The sequence below is a fragment of the Acomys russatus genome, chromosome 20 (genome assembly GCF_903995435.1).
Source record: "Acomys russatus chromosome 20, mAcoRus1.1, whole genome shotgun sequence".
Classification (NCBI taxonomy): Eukaryota; Metazoa; Chordata; class Mammalia; order Rodentia; family Muridae; genus Acomys; species Acomys russatus.
In genome coordinates, this window is record NC_067156.1 from 57,401,990 (window position 1) to 57,422,062 (window position 20,073).

Consider the following 20,073-nt stretch of genomic DNA (forward strand, 5'->3'; position numbering starts at 1 on the left):
ACAGGAGGCTGGGGCTTTTTGGGTCTTGGTATTGTTTGGTTGTTCATCGCTCCACTTCGAGATGCTCCTAGAGAGACTGCTCTAGAGAATGCTTTGGGTTCTGGGTTCTGGCTGCTGTTCAGGTTCCAGCAGCAATTGTGCCGACTATGCCAGGAAATCGCTTCCCGGAACTGAATTAAACAAGACCTACTTCTCCTGTTCCCTTAAACCTCCTTTATCTCTTGTCTAGGGTAGGTGGGTTGGAAGGGAAGCATAAGCATTTAAAGAACCCCATATAAAGTAGGTTTGGAAAGGGCGAAGACTATAGCTGGGTGCTGGGGAAGAATAGCCACTTACTATGAATAATGTGAATAAAGCATTTTGTATCAAAACTTTATTTATTAAACAAAAATGCACCATTGGAATAACATTTCTATAAAAAAATGAATATGAGACTGTTCTACAGTGATTACAAAACCCCCTTTTCCTCGTGTAGCAGTATACAAGTTCATGTGTAGAAACAGTCATCGTTTTTTTTTTTAAACTGTAAGCAAGCTTCCTTTCTCATAGAACAACATTTACACTTAAATATTGCAATCACTACTCTAATTTGGTTAACAATGCTAGAGTCTGACAATTCCAAGAGACTCTTTGTAGGCTCAAAACACCTTTCCATTAAAAAGTGTTTTGCAACAACAAAAAGCATCTTTTCCCACTAAGGCTATTAAAGCTGTAGTATACCCATTTCTACCAAATAAATGCATCACTATCACACTAACAATTTGAGTCGCAAAGCCCTTTGAGAAATGGAATAGCATTGGGGTGCAAAATGCTATTCGAGTTATTTTAGGTTTGGTGTTATCTTCTTTGAAACCCTAGAGAGGGAGAAGGTGGTGATGGTGGAACTTTATTGAAGGCTTTGCCTGGCCTGGACATTCCCCCATGCTCAGCAGTGGACAGTCCGTTTTTAAATTGGTCTTTCTGCAATACAAAACACTGCAGCTTTAACAGCCATGCCTAGATACCAACCATTTCTCCCTTCGTATCATAAATTATCCAAAAAGAAGCCACTTCTAAATAATAAATTAAATATTACTTATAAAAAGTACCCCTCATACCCACCCACCCTTCCCCCAAACAAACTGACAATTCACAAAGTTCAGAATTGTCAGGTTTACCCTACAATAATAAAAAACACATTTTTTCCTCCTCTCCAACATTCCTTTCTTGCATCTGAAAATACACATCAAACACACAGTGAGATCCCTTGGCCCATGCTTCTGTATTTGCGATTTCTTACTACAGTTTTGCTGTTGCTCTCCTATCAACAAAAAATATCATAAGATGATAGTGTACAAAGCTGAGATCAAGAGAAAAACACCCTTCAGAGTGTTGCTCTGTTGCTGGAAGTCTTTCTGGCGAAAAGTCATCCAATAGCAGAAGGGGTGGGCCTGATCAGAAGTTATACTCATTTGCTGATATGGGCATGACATTGTCTCTTACCTAACCTCATTGACAAGAAATACAGCATTTCTTTTGCAAATCAGAAAGTTTTGGAAGCAACTTTTTATTTACTAGGTAGGCTGAGGCTTGGAGACATATATTTTCAGTTGGAGGGCATATCACAAAAACCTAACTCTGATTTTTCTAAAGTATTCAAATTATTTTAAACATACTGGACAAAGCTTTTTGTAGTAACATTTAAATGATACTTAAATATTTAAATGACTTTTGAAAGTCATACTGTAACTATTGAACTAGGAGGATTACGTTACTTTAAATTTTATTTTGGAAAAGGAGGTTTGGACTTGAGTGTATGGGGGCTTCTACAGATCCACAGTGCCTTAGCCTTTTTATTTTTTAAATCATGATGAATATGTATACCAGGCCATGATACTAAATTTTGGCCTTGGGGTTAGCCTACGGTAGCAGGAGGAGAATTGGGTAAGAAAGGGAGACTATATAGTCTCTAATTACTGCATCTTTTAAAAGTTCATATTACTTTTATTTTCTTAAAATTCATCCAAGACTTGGGAGTTTTCTATTTTCCTTTGTTTCACTGATTGGGTGTGAGCATCTCCAAACCACCAGAACTCTGGTCTTGGGATAAGATTTTACATAAAATTGTAGGCAGCCTCTTAAGAAGTTATTTTTTGTTGGGCCCACAGCTCACCTACCATGTCTGAGACACTGTGCTCCATTTGTAGGTGACTTTAAAATGCTCTTTTTGAGTAAAGTTGGGAGAAGGATCTGAAGAAGAGGGATGTTTCAACCATTATCTCCGAGCACACACTCCAAGGGTGCTTTGAGGAGTCCTAGGCTTGAGAAATTGTTTACTGGGAAAGCCAGTGAATGACAGGCTTCAGTGTGAAAATGTATGGACTCTCCTTCGGTAGATGCTACCCTTCGCAGAGCATTAGGCACACACCTCATTTTTAACAATATTTATTCTGAAGAAATCCAAACTAATTTACATTCAGTCCCTAAGATAAAGCCATAAATAAGCCTGCTTCTTACAACAGTGGCTTGAATATTTCATTTATGGGTTGTTCAGCTGAGTATATATTTAATAATAACCAAATATAAAGCTGTATTATTTAAATATTCTAGAAGATCATGGGTCTATTATATGGAGGCAGCTATAACTAGTTTCCCATTAAGTGTAAATCACTAAAAAAATACTTAACTTTTGACCAGAGCATTATACAAATGTTTTGTATATGCTTTGAGCTGCCTTCATTTTTGTCAGTTTAAACAAATGCTGAAATTTCTGGAGGAATGAAAATTGCTTTCTTATCAAAATGAAATAGAAAAAAAAGTAGCAAAGTTCTTCAAGAGCAGACTCTTGCTTTGCAATTCAGCAAAGTGTGTAAAAACCCGAGTCTTGCTGCCAAGGTTGATTTTTCTGCATTTTCACAGAGAATTGATTCCCAGTGGCAGAGATGCTGGCTGCCTGTTCAGTTTTGCCCAATGGAAGTCAAAGAGATTTATAAGTTTAAAGGGCCATATACTTTGTAAGCTAGACTCAGAAGGAACCAGGATGCCTCACACCATTCACAGAGTCTTTCTTATCAGAGGAGAGCAGGGAATTACTTGGAAACCTGGGCAAGGTTCTTGTATACAGGTATCTCTCTGGAAGGGATATGGGTGGAAAAAAGAGCTCTGCTGAAGCCATGTTGAACTAATTGTACATGAAAATCTCTTGGTTGATAACACCAGTCTCTTGAGTATATATAAATGGATCCAGCTGTATAGGCAAGGAATAGCAATACGACTTACTAGAATCAGCAACTGCTAAATCAAATTATTATATTTGTTTATTGAAAGTTTCAAGGGCATGTGGAAGAAATATAACTCTCACAGAAAATGGATCACATACTTACAATGACTTTTAAAGATTATACTTCCTGATATTATGGACTGAGTGTAAAGGCTTAGAGTCCTGTGCAAATGCTGCTTGTCTTGACTTTCTAGCTAGATTTTACAGAAAGGCTTTCCATGCTAACTCATTCCCTTAAGTCTGAGGTTTGTAGCACACCCCAAACTGAAACTTGAGTTGACGCTCATGCCTCCAAATAATGGTTCTTTTTTTATAGATAATAGATAGGGGAGCATATTTTGGGATTTTGAGAAAGTTAGGCTAGTTTAATAAACATTTTCCAGTTTGTAATAATGGGTTGTTTTTGATGTATTCAATGCTATGCAAAGAAATGCTTTATTTCAGGTCAGTTGAAAGTTGTCTTCCCAAGTGCTCAGATACTGAACAAAAGCATTCTGTCCAATTAAATAACATCACGTAGACTTTTGAAAGTACTTCCAGAAAAATAAAATCTCAGTAAATCAAACAAGCACTCTTGTTGAAGGAAACATTTGCAAATGGACCAGACTTTCTAATGAACCATTTGAACAAGCCCTCTGACTCAGATTTCCTTTCTGACATAAAACTGTAAAAAAATAATCTGAATTATTATTTCTGTTACAGTGCCATTTTGCTCAAAATATTTCATTCAGGGATTCATATATAATTACCCACCTAATAAAAGGAGCTATTAGGTTGTAAAGATCCTATCCTTGCCATGCTCTTTTAAAATTATGACCTACTCAAGCTTGAAATCAAAGGCAGAGCTGAAAGGAATAATTCAGTTGAAACTCTCATTGGGTTTTCGAGTCACCTAACTGATAAATATGCAAACTAGCTCCCTTTTGGCGACTCAGCTGCATAAATAGGGATTAACTCCAAATACAGCTGAAAATTCATAAACTAAAAGGGAATGCACAGAATGTTCTTAATTTCAGCTAGTTTCAAGCTTTAGATACATGGCAATAGAAGTTTAAAATTCTAGTCCACAGTTTAAGATGCTGCTTTGAAAAATACCTACAGGAGTTATGATGTGTCAGATGTCATGTGGCACCCACCCCTCTCTCCTCCCTGACTCTGTCTTAGGCATGGTATGGAAGGTTGCCTTGACAACAGAGCCTGTGGTCAACATCTGTCAATGTTGCCTTGCACAGCTCAATGAAGATGCTATAGGTGGAAGTGAAGTCACTCACGAAAAGGGCTCTGGGAAATGGTCTGTCATTTTCCTTTTCTTTCTTTCTTCTCTTTGAGCTTGCTCTCAGGAAGTCTACTATCTCCACAGAGGGATACTGGGGACACAGGATGCATGATGCATGGAGTTGGCCATTTTACCTAAGGCTACTTGCCCAGGAGAAGTAGGGGATGATGAGGATGGAGGATTGTGGAATTCTTCTGGCCAATCTCCTGAAGAAGAAGCCTTGGTTTAACTCAGACAGGCCATCACAGTGTGGAATGGCACAGAAGCCACTCAAATTGAAAAGCGTCGTACCACAAGCTTAAGTACACAATCACCATGTGTCTGAGAAGATTGCATATTGTATTCTCCTTTTAGAAAGGTGTTGTTGGCAGGATGCCACCAGTTGAGGATTTTTAAGTTCCTACACACTAGACATAAACGTTAATCAAGAATGGATTTACAAATACTTGCTAAAATTGGTAGAAAATTTTATACCCACTCACTAATATCTGCCACTTATCAGAGATGAATGACTGAGCTATAAACAAGCATTCACTGCCTTCTGTTCAGTTGCTTATTTCCGTTTTATGCTGTCAGGGAACCATCCAATCCTTTGGTGCTATGGAGTGAGAGAATTACCATGGTCACTTTGTAGTTAAAAGTTGAAAACAAAAATAAGGAGTTTGTGTTGCTTTGCTATGGCATGGTACAGGCTGAAATAATGCACTTGTATTTTGTGAGACTAGACAGACGCAGAAAATGAAAGGTCTCACTGAAAGAAAATGTAGGCATTAGTTATGACACCACGGTCACTGCATTGACAAAGACCCAGAACTATGGTAGCAGCTTCAGCCTTGACTTGGCGGTGAAGATGCATCTTAGGGACCTCATGGCCATCATTGTACATTTCCTGATGTCCATATAGTATGCTGACTTCTTCTGAACTGCTTCAGATGTTCCTTAACTGAGTGGTCCGGACGGTTGACCTGTACTCTGGTTAGAGTTTTTTTGGACACAGGTGTGCTGTTTATGGATAATTGGTATGCTGTAACGTTCCTGGAAAACCTCAATGTTTCAGCAACATGTGTCAAAAGGCTGAACCTGTGATGGCATTAAGCTGCTTCATTAGCCCTTCCAAACTTGCCATTTGTTCACTCAAATCATCCTGTTCATATACCTAAAGAGAAAATGAGAAGCAAGTTAGTACTGTGTCTTGGAAGGCTCCTTCTATGAAGGATCCACTTATTATTTGGCCACCAGATGGGCCACTCATTGTTCTTGAATTTGACACAGGGACCTATAGCTAGAGCATTTCTCATCACATTTTAACTGAATGAACTTGTGATAGAAAACGAACTAGAAAGAAACTATTGACTACTGCTTCTCTGGAATATGTACCTTTATTGGAGAAAAGGCTTCACGGTTGATTTTAAAATCATGTTCTACAAATTGCTAGCTTTGTAGTAATGGACAAACTAGTAGATTTCTCTGATATATAGTTTTACTTGTCTGCAAAATGTTAATGGTGCCTATTTTATAGTTTATTCTGAGCATTCTGGGACATGCTTCCTGCATGTCAGTGTCTGGCATGTGATTCATGTTCAATAGATTAATTCCTTTTCATTTTGAGAGGCTATTTGTAAAGAGGTATCTAAAGAGTATCTAAAGATCAGCATCAGTGTTTTATTTTTAATAACATGACATAGACTTTGAATTCCGCATGACAACTGCAGTTCTTCACCGGTAAGAAATATGTAGATTACGACTTTAGCTTGTGAGTGGAAGCACAGTTTATGTCCTAAGCCAGAGTGCTTTGCATAGGTGTGAGGGAAGTCTTGCAGCATCGTACATTTACTATGTAAATTAAAAGGCTGACTTGCAAACTCTTAGTGAATGCATCACCTTTAAACCACAGTGAGTCTCTTGCATTGTGTTATTTGTGAGTTCCAGGATTTCTACTCATCTAAGTTACTGGCCTTAGAACTTTTAATTTAATAAGGAAATGGCTTGAACATTTGTATACTTGCTGCTTTTAGTTAGTCTTTTTGTCAAATGGGAATAGCAGGCTTGCCTCAGTGAATATGTCCAATGCATCAGTGCTGCCTGCGGGTAACTAGTCAGTAAATAGTAACTCCCTCCCTTTCCTCCTTTCTTAAGTAGTTTGTCTTAATGAATATAGACATGACATTCTGAACTATTCTCAACTATTCCTTTCAATCAGTTATATGATTGAGACAACGGTCTAATCATTACTTGTACTCCATGTAGCCAAGAAGCAGTATGTGGTATCATGGTCAGAGAGGCCCTTTCATCCTGCTAAGTGAGTGGCCATCATCCCCAGGGACCACCAGCAGAATTTGTATTACAGGATCCACACAAAACGGGAAAATGGTCAAGACACATAGGCACATGGTGTCAACACATGAGCTTCTGTAATGAATATGAGCATGTTAATGGTTTAGTCAAATACCGTTCAAAGCTGGTCAAGGATTGAAAAGTAGCCCATTGGCTTATCACATTGTCCTGTGTAAAGAGAATGAAGTCGTAGTGAAATGATTACTTGGTCCTTTTCTCTGTTTCCTGTTGTTGTTGTTTGGAGGTAGGTTCTCAGCAGAATAGACTTGAACTCTCTATGTAGGCCGGGTTGACGTCAGACTCACAGAGTTCCACCAGCCTCTACCTTTTCGGTTCTGGGATCAAAAGTGTGTGCTACCATACCTGGTGCTTGGACAAACATTTTCTGCTTTGCCGTCATGGTTGTCTGGGTGGTTTATTGTAATGCAATTATTGGATACTTGAAATAATGGTTAGTCTAAATTGAAATGCGTTTCAGATATAAGGCACACATCTGATTCTGAACGTGTAATGTGAAAACAGAAGGAAAATATCTTACTGACATTTGTTTTATATTTATCAAATGTTAATATATGCAAAATATTGGATTAAAGAAAAGACAGCATTAAATTAAATTTTATCAGTTCTTATACTTTTAATCTGGCTCCTAGAAATTTTTAAATTATGCAGGTGGTCACATTATTACTTTGTAGGAAGCTATTGATCTAAATGTGTCCAATTTCTACTTTTCCTTTCATACAAGTATTTCTTTTTTAATATATTTTATTAATTTATTCATATTACATCTCAATTGTTATCCCATTAAGCTCTCCTGAAGGCCTGCTTCCTGGGGTGCGTACGGGGGACACATTCCACACAGTTATTTCTTACTGCTCTAAATACCATGTTCGTTGTCTTCACTATTTTCAGTCAATGTTAAGTATACAACAGGCCATTTGACATTAGGATTAGAACTTCTAATACACAGCACTTTGTAAATGTAATATTTTGACCTAATTTTAAGACGTGATCACAAATCAAGCGACTAGACACGTATTGAAATAGGTAGTTGTACTCTGACAAGAGAGCCTTGAAATTTTAATCTTGTATATGTAATGTTTTTCTGCCAAATATCAGACAAAAATGTGCATCACTGATTTCCTTGTTTTTTATGTTGTTTATTACTTTATGCTTCAGAGTATTTAATTTGCTAAAAGTCATGAAAATGTGTTATCTGTTATTCAAATGAGATAATATTTTCTTTTTGACAGTCATATTTCTGATGAAATTAATATTAGCCAAGGAAACTGGTAGATGCATAGACTCTTCGAAACTGATTGTACTTGCTGCTTTTATTTTTGGATGTTACTGAGGTTTTATCATTGTAAGATTTGAAAACTTGCTGAAAGTCTCTTTTTGTGTATGGGGAAACAGAAACTAGTTGATAGTGGCAAGTTTTCTCTCACAGTCTGTGCTTGGAAAAAAGCCAAATGTAATAAAGAGAGAAATCTAATTTTTTTTCCCTTTCCCTTTTTTGATAGTCAAAATATCTGATATGTTAATTCTATAAAAGTCTTTGAAATGTTTCCTTGTGAACAGTGTTCAGAAGCACTCTAACATTCCAAACAGCTGCCTTTAGGCAGCCTCATTTCAGTATGCCATAGCACACTTTTCATAGTAGAGGTATTTTTTCTTCTCAAAATATCTATTTTCCCCTTTATCATTAATTTTTCATTGAGTTTTCTAATTTAGTCGTAGTTGACTTCTCCCTTTAGAACAGAAAATCTCCCTTCCTTAACTAATGAAACTTCCATTTTATTTCCTAAATGTGTTTTTAATCAGCTTATAAGCCACGATACTTTCAAAAGTATTTTCCATATAACTTAGCTTTGGCTACGTTCGGCCTTACCTTCTCTACTCCTCAGTCCTCCAGGCCCCACTACTATGCTCAGCACCTAGACAACTGCCTCACTTCCGGCGACTGTGTTGTGCTCTCCTGTTCATTTCTCTTTGGGTTGGAAGATTGGCAGCTTCCCTACAATGCTTTCAGGCAGCCTTTGCTCTTGGTAAAGCTTTCACTACTCCTTTACTTCCTTTGACCAACTTTCCTTATGCTTAAATATTTCTCCATCCAGTATTCCCCTCTCTGCTACTTTTTTCTTCTCAAACACCATTTTCATTTCTTCATTTTCCATTTTCTTCTGAAATATATATATATATATATACACACACACTATTCTATGCTTTTAAAAGCAATGACAATTTCAGAAAATCTCTTAGAATATAGATTTCAGTTAAATATTATTTAAATAGTGAACTTATAGTTTTGTTTACATGATTTCAATATATTGCATAGTAATCACAGTGTGTGTGCGCGTGTGTACACACACTTTTATAAATACACACATGTATATAAAATGTGTCCATATACAATTATTATAAACTCAAGGATTAGTTAATATTCTTTTATATAAGCCTGCCCTTAAGAACAAATGCATCTTTAATTGAACTAAACTCCTGGTATATGTCCTTTTTCCTTAAAGCTTTCTCTACACATTCACTGTGTGCAAGATTTGAGAACACTGCCCTGATATGATGGTGCATGCTCACTGTTTTAGTCACACTGTACAGCATGACTCTGAATAAAGTTCTTACACTCGCTGGATCTTCTGTGGGCTTGTGGCTCTCCTCAGACACTTCAGGGGCTGTTGGCACAGACACGGGGAGCAATGGGGACCTTGCCTTTCCGGCCAGGCCAAGAGAGGCTGTTTTAACATGAGTCTTGGGAAGAGTAGGTCCTGGAATAGAAAACACAGGGTGATGAAAGTAATGTATAGAACATTCAAGGAGAAAACTCTGTTGTATAAGCTGAATCCAGTAGGTTGGCCTTGACTTTCATGTGTTGTTCAATCTATGTTCAGTGATTGATTCTGACAGTCAGAATGGGCTCATTTTTTTTTTTTTCTACTGAGTCAAAGAAGAGTTGTGAGAAGGCCCTGCTGGGCAAAGCGCTAGGAGCCATAACTAACTTCAAGTGGATTCCAAACGAGGCAGGGAGCTCCTGACTTTTCATCACAACCTACAAAGTATCAGGTGAGCTCACTGTCTGCTAGCCTCTGGTTCAGGCTACAAATGCCTGTATGATAACTCCCAAACATGATCTAAATTGTATAAGAGACAAAGTCATGTGAGCTTAAAAGAAATACCAACTCAGTATATAAAATATTAGATACTTCAGTATAACAAAGTATGATTAAACTGATAAAATTTTATTAGTAATTATCTTTTGAACAAAGATAAATTAACTTTGTCTTGATCAAAATAAACTGTCAGTAGAATACATTTTAATATTTATGAAAAATGCAAGAAAATATGAAGTCTGATAAATGACATTTTTTCTTTAACATAGAAAATATCAATTGTTTTTAAAATTAGTTTAAAATGTATTTTTAAAATTATGCTTAACTTGTAGCAGTATTTCTGTTTTATTGCAATTAACTTGCAATAAATGATTATAAAGACTTGTTAAATTGCCCAGCCCATCACCCAGGACTAAAGAGTCATGTCTATTTAGTATTGAAACCAAGAGTTTTAGCGCAACAGTTAAAGAGAGTTGGAGGAGCTACACCCATGAAGTTTCACCATCATGACAGGCAGCCAACACAAACCCTGAACAAGGACAACACCAATAGATAATGCTAATGTGGGAGGGGACAAGCTCATGAGGCCTCAGCAACAGATGAAGAACTGGAAGCAACTAAGGAAGGCTCAGAGTGGGAGAAATAGTTTTCTCTAAAGAAAAGCACAAAATTGCTTATCTAATACTTAATAGTCCAAAAAATTCACATATAAGTAACATTATGCAGACTGAGCCGGTTATATTTATATATTTAGGAGATACAACCTCCAGCACATGCAGATACAATGTGCACACATGCACACACACACATCCTACAAAGTTGTTGATATTTACTAAGTTGTTAAACTAGGACTAGTTATTGAGATTTCATGATTAACATAATCCTAAGTATTATTTTCTGAGCTCACACATGAGGTTGTAAGAACACAGCAAAACCAGGAACCTCAAAAATCCACATTTGGGCAAACAGTTCTTCCAGATTATATCTAATTGCCCAAAATAAATGAAGGTTTCCTAACTAATGGGTTGTTTTACCTCATCCAGATAAGCTTTTTCAAGAAACCATACAAGTAGAAATTAATGGAGTTCAAAGACTATATTCAGTTTGATGGTTGAATTTTCCCCCTGTCAGTGAGTACCAAAAGTGAGCTGTAATGTCAATAAATTGTAGCATTGACTTCTTCACCTAGTTGTATTATACTGTTACTTAAATACAGGCATAAAATCTTCATGACTTACATTTCTTCTTTTGTATAGTCTATATACAATCATAAGTCATATTAAATGGGAAAGTTCTGTAAAACTATACAACTTGAGGGCCGATGAGATGGCTCAGCAAGGAAAAATATTTGCTCTTCTGGCCTGATTACTTGAGTTCCATTCTCAGATTCCGTGGTGTGTGTGTGTGTGTGTGTGTGTGTGTGAGAGAGAGAGAGAGAGAGAGAGAGAGAGAGAGAGAGAGAGAGAGAGAGAGAGAGAGAGAGAGAACCAAGTACTTTGGTCTCCATATCCATGCTATCATGTCAGGTGTGCCTGCTGTCATACACACATGTCACATACACTCACACAGAATAATAGTAATAATAATGATGATGATGATAATACAATAATAATGATAATAATAAATTTCTAAAAATTACAACTTGAATTAGTCCTTAATAAGAAGATAAAAGCCGTTGAAATGAAACAAATCTACCATGCAGCGTTTTAAATATTTAAATATTTGACACCGTCATTTTGGGTTTATCATTTATGATTAATTTCACTACCATTATTCTCTAATCAGATGATAGTTAAACCTCCATTCATACAGAGGTTGTAGTACTAGCTTGTCTGTACTAGAGGTGAACAAGCCATATGAGCATTGTATTTACCTCTAACCTTTCTCTTTAGCATATGACACTGCATATAGGGTATTCCTGTCAGGATCTTACCTATGAATGGAAGCATTAAAAAGCCTGCTATACCTGATCTTTCAACTGGATCTTCAGGTGATCCTCACATCTAATTTCTATTAATAGTTTTTACATAATTTGGCTGGAGATATAGGCTAGGGCTTGATTACTTGCTTAGTACACACAGGGCCCTCGATTCAATTCACAGACTGATATAAATAGGTAGATGATAGGTAGATAGATAAATGGAATATGAATATTAATAAATATATTTAAATAGGGATATACATTTTGTAAAATAATTTTAAAGTTCATAGAATAACCATGGCATTGTGGTATACATTACTCTTATCCAAGCAAGTCTGAGGCTGAAGTCAGTAAGTTCAAAATCAACCTGGCTACATAGCCTGGTTTTGTCTCAAGCAATGTTTCCTCTACCCTTCTTTCCAGGTACATCCTCAGAAGATCTAAGAAATTTGCCATCCAAACATAAAACAAACAAAAACCAAAACAACGAACAAAAAGTCCAAGCAAACTAAAAGTAGAAGAGGAGGAGGAGGAGGAATGCTGCTGAACTTGAGAATGAGTGATCTGCTGAATTTGCGATTTGAGTTACATTCTCTGAACCATGTTCATTTATCCTTCTAGAAAGGTTCTGGGTTCTGGGTAAATCTGAGTTCAGCCTTATTCTCACAGAAGCAGCACTTTGTGTGCCTTACTACCTTAGCACAGCACATGCTTCCTGATGACCCTTTCTCTATGTGATTAGCTGCACATATTTATTTGTTTTTAATCTAGGCTTCCTAGATGATGCCAACAGCAGATTTACTTTTAAAGTTTTCCATGCATTTTAAATAAATTTAAACTTAGTCTGTGAGTTTTACCAGATAACGAAATATGCTCAGCTCACCCTGAGAATCAGTTCCCTTTAATGTGGGTATTTACAATGAAAATGGAAATATATCAATCAAGGAAATGAAAGGGCATTACATAGCTTATCGTGGAGAAAATTTTAGCAGGGCTGGTTCTCCTTTTGCATGAAGAAACATACATAGTAAACATTCTTTTAGAATTTACTGGACTTACTCATATGATGGTTAATATTTATCTTGGTACATTTTGGAAACTTTGTATGCAGAGAAAATGTGATGCTTAGGCACAGCTCATCATTATCACTATAGAAATACTCCTCTTCGATAACACATGGGCCAAGCATGACGCATTGTACTCCATTTGCCATATTATTATATTATACTACAATACACAGGTGCCTAAAGACTACTTTAATTCCATCTCATTAGAAAGCAAACAAAAAACAGACCATTATGATAAGGGATTTTCTCTAGTGATGAGGCATCAATTCTTTATTCTTTCAGAGTGTAATAAATGCAGTGACAATACATTATGTGCTTTGCACAAGGGATCTCAGCAATCCTGGATCCAGATGACAGGATGTGTGTAAATCTCAATAGACCTCCTTTCTGAAAAAAACTAATCACAATATCCCAGATGTTCAGAACTCTGGGACCTCAGCAGGCCTGGATCCTATCCAGTGATAGTCTTTTCTGTTTTGCTACAAAGAAACCAAGACACAGGTCCTTAGAAACCAAGACACTGAGGTAGAACTAATCTTCACACAATTTATATAAGCAAATATTTTTGAACAGTCTCCTAGAGGTGATTATTGGCTGGAATGACTGGTGCAGTCAGTGGCTTTACATGCCATATGATAAGGAAGAGTGAAAGACACTTGTAAAGGGGAAACTTCCCACAAGAAATGTATTAACAGCCAGTTAGACAATATTGACGTCAAAACTACTCTTTGTAAAATGCACAATAATTATATGAGCTGAAGAGAAGAAGAGTAGGTTGCACTCAGGAGAGCTAGATTGGGCCCTGCCACTCACCAGAGCAGAACAGTGGAGCTGCCTCTAGTGGAGGGGCTGGGGTGAGCTGAACCCTAGGGCATGAGGGCCCTCCACCTCACTGGGCAACACAGTGACATTGGCTGACCTTGACAGTGAAGGCAGGGGTGAACCAGCCCCAAAGGTGTGAGAGGAGGAGATCTAGCAGCACTGGGTAGCCTGGCTAGAGCAACAATGAAGCACTCCACCCTGGTGGTGAGGATGCCATAGGGCCTGGGAGGCTGAACAGCCCTATCTCTGAGGTCCGGATTCATGGCTTTGAGTTGGCTCATCCTCCAATCGACATCATCTATGAACCATTAGAGCAAGTGAAAGGGCCAGTCCTGCTGAGTGATCTAAAGCCACAGTTCTCCATGACACAGGGCAACAACAGGATAACCTGGAGAAGTCCTGGTGAGGATCCAATATTGATGGTGTTACAGAGGCCAGAGATCTTGAACCAGACCAATGACTCATTGCAATGAACGTTTGCAAGTGAAGATGTGTAGACAGAGGGGTATACTGTGGGACACACTTGACACAATACAGCTTCCACGAGGAGATGTTTTCCATTCTTTGTTTTGTTTATTATTTTTTGTTTGCATGTTTTTTATTTTCTCTTGAGGGAAAGGTTGCAAGGGCAGATGGCTGATATGAGGGGACGGCAAAATGAGTGGGACTGGGGTGCATGATGAAAAACTCGCCAAGTTTCAATAAATTAAAAATCAATCTACTCTTCAGTTAACAGGAAATATTGCAAGTCAAGAGATTTCCATGAAACCATTTGTGCTGGGCAGCTGACCCCATTCTCCTGGGTGTGTGTGCATCAAGTCTGTGCCTGTGTTCTGCCTCTGTTTGTATAGCTTTAGCATTTTTTCCGCTGTGCACTTCAGATATTTTAAGTTGGGCATTAGAAGCCTGCTTCTCTAAAATCTCACCAAGCTGTGCTTTACCTTTTACTTAAGTATTTGAAGCTCACCGAGCAATTGCTTTCTGATTTGATTTCCTAGTTTGTATACCTAGTCATCTATGGGGCTACATGTCAGAACTAATTCTTTGCTGTGTATCTTACAACTTACCAGTCGCCTTCCCCAAGGGCAACATTCTGACTCTATCTTCTACAGCATTGGAATCAGACATACATCTTTATATAAAGTAACTAGTCTTGTGGCATATACCATTTTGAAGTGAAACAGGAGTGCAACCCTCTGGCATTTAAGTCAGTGAGTGGAGCTTGGGGACTTTGCTTAAACTGAAGACATTTCACAGAGAGCTATCTTGCTGCCTCTCATCCGCTGATGTACTCCTACCTTTGGGAAAACCTTTAACCTCAGTTCACTCTTCCCTGTTTAGATTGCCTAGACTACATTTGTAGAGAGGGCTTTGGTATACTTCTTAAACACTGCCTAACTTTTACTACATGGCTGTTGGGTTATTGTACAGAATAGTCACCAGTGGGCCTTCAGAGTACTTCTGCAAGGTTATATTCATAGACTTCCCGTGTGTAACAGAAAGGTTGCCCAGGATCTTTCTTTGTTATCCTGTTCACCCTCTGTAAAAAGGTTTCATTACATAGATGACCTAATGCCACACTCTGATCTTTTGCAGATCTAGAAATGCATCTGAAAGACATACAAGTTCATCTAAAAAAATTGGAGATCAGTCAGCACAAGGTGCAAAGGCCAGATGCAACTTTAAAAATTTTGAGTGTCTTATTGTTCAGCAGGACATGTGTGATCTTGGCAAAATCTTATAGTAGCCTGTCCTGTAAATTTAAAAGATCTTGAGGGCTCTTGGGATATGGGTGAATTTTCATACCTCATTGTAACGGGAGTTTGGTTTCTTTAAAAATTCAGTTATGTTATATAAACGTATTTGTTTTAATCCCAGGTGTGGGGTATGTACTGCTCCAGACTGTCCACAGCAGGAGACTATTTGCCTTGTGCAAGCTCTAAGAAGAACATGATCTTTGCCAGCTTCAGATACTTTACTTCTGGGACTCTGAGAGGTTATAAATGCCAGAGTTCGGAGAGAAACAAGGAGATGGGGCACTGAGGAAGAAGGCTGCTGCTGCTGCACCCTTCTGCTGTTCCTGGTTGTCTTTGATGTAGTTCAATGGGAAGATGAAGTTGGAGAGACCCTAAGAAGACTGGGCTTACCCCCAAGGAATTGGCGACCCTAATCAGCCAGAGTCTAAAGAGGCGTATGCTGGCCTTTTTCCCTCTAAACTTCTTTCCATCCTACCTAGTGTTGAGGGGTTGAAAGGGGCTTGGAAGGGTGGATAAGTGTTGGAAGAGAAGTAGAGGTATAAGAACCCCAATAAAATAGATGAAAAGTACATGCCAATACCCCATCTTGCCTAAGCGGCCCATACTCTGTATAACTAGATAGAGAAGTGTTATATGGGATTGGGACAGAAAGCCTCAAGTGAGTTTTAAGCGGGCTAAGGTCCTTGTAAGACAGGACAAACAGCTATGTGCCCCATTACTAGTGGCCCTTCCTGTTACATGCCACCAGGAGTTCAGCAGGCTATACTGGGGGGTATGGGAAGAGCAAACAGTTTCAATAGGGTTTTGTTCTCAGTCGTGGAAAGGGGCAGAAGCCCCATGCACTTCATTACAACAGCACTATGAGCAGTATATAAAGCAGGGCAAGGTGGAATCTGTTACTCCTTCCACTTCTGTCACTACAGAAACAGCTTACTGGACAAGCGTCTAGATTGATGCCTTCTGGCCAAACCCGTTTCTGCTGTAGCACACAATCAAATGCTACAAAAACGGTATGCACACTTACAGCAATGATTTGTGGTGGCTACAATTCCCATCTCCAATGCCATGCAAACTATCTTAGGATTAGAGTCCTTTAGAGCCACCAAGCATCCCCCAGTAATTTAACCTTTAGCTAAATTTCTGATAAAACAGCAGAGCAGAAGAGCTATTACCCGTCTCTGTGGATGCCTGGTACACAGGTGGTACTAGTAGACACCCCAAACAAAAATGTAAGCTGTAGCAATAATACAAATGATCTGAGATATCTTGTGGCTGGAAATAGTAGCCAATGCTCTGCGTGTGGAGTGGTGTGGATTGTAACAACTCATTAGACTTGGCCTGTGACAGACTGTATGTAGAAATTTCACTTCATAGATGGCCCAGTGGGAAAAGGAAGACTGGCAATAATGGGTTGGCCCTTGTGGGGACAACAAATGTGAATAGTACTATATAATAGAGTTCAACTTGAATCAGAACCTTTGATAGATTTCCATGTGTCAGAGCACAGCCCATATGTTTCACTGGAAATCAGAAAGCAGATGCTCTTATCAAAGGAGAGAATGGGCACCAACATTCCTGCTTGGCTCTGGACCCTGGGTGCTGAAATGCTGACACTCCAGGCAGGACGTCCCTGCTTGTGGCTTGGCTGTGGGTAAGACCAACAGCATTTGGATTATATTTGAGACCTACTCCACAAGAGAAAGTTCAAAGCTGGCATTGTAAGCCAGGTTAAAAAAAAATGTGGCTGGGAAGATCATAGGGCCACATGGTTAAGCAACTTGGATGGTTTCAGTAGACGGGAGTTGCAGTGGCACACTGCCCTAACTTCTGGCTGTAGGTGAACATCTTCAGCCACGCTTTTCAAGTCTCAGAGATCATTGCACAAAAGGGGGCAGTAAAGGAAGGAGTGGAGTGTCACGCAACAATTTGCTTGGAAATAGAAACATTCCACCCTGCAGAGAAGCTCCTTAAGATAGAAGGTAAATAAGTCAAAATATAACCAGCAGTCCCCCAAACTGACAAGATTCACTACCAACCACTTTCCAGTAAACAACAAAGGCTGCTGAGGATCACTCCTGGACAACCCAAGCTGCAAAGATGCAGAGACAAAAGCAGCTGCCTGGAATATGCAGAAACCAGCTGAGTGGCCTGAAAGAGGTTTAGCCCAAGAGAGTCACTTGGGGAGGACCCCAGGATTCTGATCTGCCTGTCATAAAGTTCTTCTTGTAGGTTTCCAGGACCCTGTGGGTCCTACTATTTCCTCTTTCTTCCATGCTACTCTTGCCTAAAGTCTCAATAGGATGTCCTCTCCTCTGACCCACTTTCTTGGTAAGTAAAGATTTTCATGGTACGTATCCCTTGGACTAGTGTTTTGATATAAGTGAGTATATACCGTTTGTCTCTTTTTGCTTCTGGGTGAACTCACTCATTATGATAATTTCTCTAAGGCACCAGCCAAGGAGAATATAGGCAGTAAGCTTCGAACCCCTACCAAGACCTAGCCAACGAACATGATACTCTCCACCGTTGAGTGGAGAGTGAGATCTGACTCTCACACAAACTCTGGTGCCCCTTTTCTGACCATGTCCCCCGAATGGGGAGACCTGGTGGCACTCAGAGGAAGGATAGCTAGTTACCAAGAAGAGACTTGATATTCTGAGAGCATATATAGGGGGAGGAGGCCTCCCTCAGTCACAGACATAGGGGAGGGGAGAAGGGGAGAAATGGGAGGGAGGGAGGGAAGAATGGCAGGAAACAGGGGAAGGGATAACAATCGAGATGTAATATGAATAAATTAATAAAAAAAAAAAAAGAGAGTCACTTGGAAAAGACACTCCAGTCTCTTGAGCTGCCTGCAGGCTGTGGTGTGCTTCAGGTTCCTGTGTTTCTGTGAGCTGTTTCCAATGCTGGGGTTGGGCTGTAAGGAAGCAGCTGTCTTTGAGTCTTTTCTGCTCCTATAAATAACCTCCCATTCTTATTCCTTTAAACAGCCCCAATAAAACTCATTGGTTTACCAGGTTGGACTTTTGGGGTGTCTGTATTTTGGCCTGTCCTGGAGGCTAAATACATGTGTGTTATGTCTCTCCAGGTAAAGTCTTGTCAAGAAACATACTAATTGAGCACTTAAGGAGGATTTATTCACATACTCTTTTATGCCATGTAAAAGGGCATGCATGTGTGTGGTTAACATCAGATATACTGGAAGTAGAAACACACACAATAGAACAGAGGTCATATGTCTTCATCAGGCAGTTAAAATAAGGAGCTACCACATGTGCTACTGCCTATAGAACCAACATTTTCTTGAACCCTGTAAGGGAAAAACCCAAAGAATAGTCAAGGTTCCTTGAGTACCCTCACTCATGCGGTTGACTGTCAATCTTGAAAGCTCATTTCTAATTTACTCTACTCCTTTGCTTTGAATAAACTGAGCTACCAAGATCCAAATAAGACGTTATTAGATTAATCTTTCAAGAGGTTAAGAAACCGGAAACACCTGGCCCAGACTGACAGAACAAAGTTAAACCCAAGAGGGCTGTGACCAACTCTTCTAGAGCATTGCTAGCAACAGCAGTAAGTAGAAATAAACCATTTCTTCAGTATTGTTTTTTTTTTTTTTTTTTTTTTTTTTTTTTTTTTTTTTTTTTGGTTTTTCGAGACAGGGTTTCTCTGTGTAGCCTTGGCCATCCTGGACTCACTTTGTAGACCAGGCTGGCCTCGAACTCACAGCGATCCGCCTGCCTCTGCCTCCCGAGTGCTGGGATTAAAGGCATGCGCCACCACGCCCGGCTACATTTCTTCAGTATTGTAAACTCTTGTTTCTCCATGCCTGGAAATGACAGGGCTCCTATTGATTTTTCTGAAGTTGGCAGATCTTGGTTGATTTCCTTGTTTTAGAAGACAATGCTTACCTTAGTAATCGGAGTACTCATGAACAATTTCAATGAAACTTATATGGTTCCTATCAGAGCAATGTATCAATTCAAAATAAAAGATAAATATCAAAAGAAATCCCTCCATTGCTCTGAGCTGCTAATGTAATAAAAATCTTAACATTATAGTCAACATGCTCTGAGCTCTGTTGCTCAGAATGTGGTCAAAGAAAGGTGTCTTGCTTTGGGAGGGGGAAATAAACATGCATATGAGTGAGAGCAAGTGAGAGAGGGAGAACATCTCTGGGGTTTCAGATTGGAAAACTCATCTGCTTCCATTTAGCATAGAAAGTTAGGGAGTTCCAACCAGGAAGAACTAGATGAAGGGCAAAATGAAGTATCTTGGATTTGCTGTATTATTTTTTTCCCAAGTCAATGAAGGTGATCTATAAAATTAAGTCCTGATAAATGCTCACATAGGCTGGAAAGCATTTATAGCCTCTGCTACTACAACACATGCCTCGGAAAGTCTACTTAAAAGGCGAGGAACTTCACTTTGGCTCATGTTTTCATAGTTTTGAGTACATGGTCAGTAGATTTCAATGTTTTCAAACATAAATTGAAGCAGTGTATCCTGGAGGGAGAG

At 38.9% G+C, this 20,073-nt stretch overlaps 1 protein-coding gene across 1 annotated transcript in view; it reads right to left on the minus strand.

Annotated features, from left to right (window-relative positions):
• Nucleotides 1–5,517: 5,517 nt before the first annotated feature.
• Dcc (DCC netrin 1 receptor) overlaps nucleotides 5,518–20,073 on the minus strand; it is a 1,118,465-nt gene continuing 1,103,909 nt past the window's right edge. Inside the window, exons 28-29 of the mRNA XM_051163583.1 lie at nucleotides 9,504–9,646; nucleotides 5,518–5,691 (exon numbers count right to left, since the gene is read on the minus strand). Of these exons, the coding sequence (XP_051019540.1) occupies nucleotides 5,602–5,691; nucleotides 9,504–9,646 (233 nt within the window). The 3' untranslated portion in view covers nucleotides 5,518–5,601. The remainder of the gene's footprint in view (nucleotides 5,692–9,503; nucleotides 9,647–20,073) is intronic.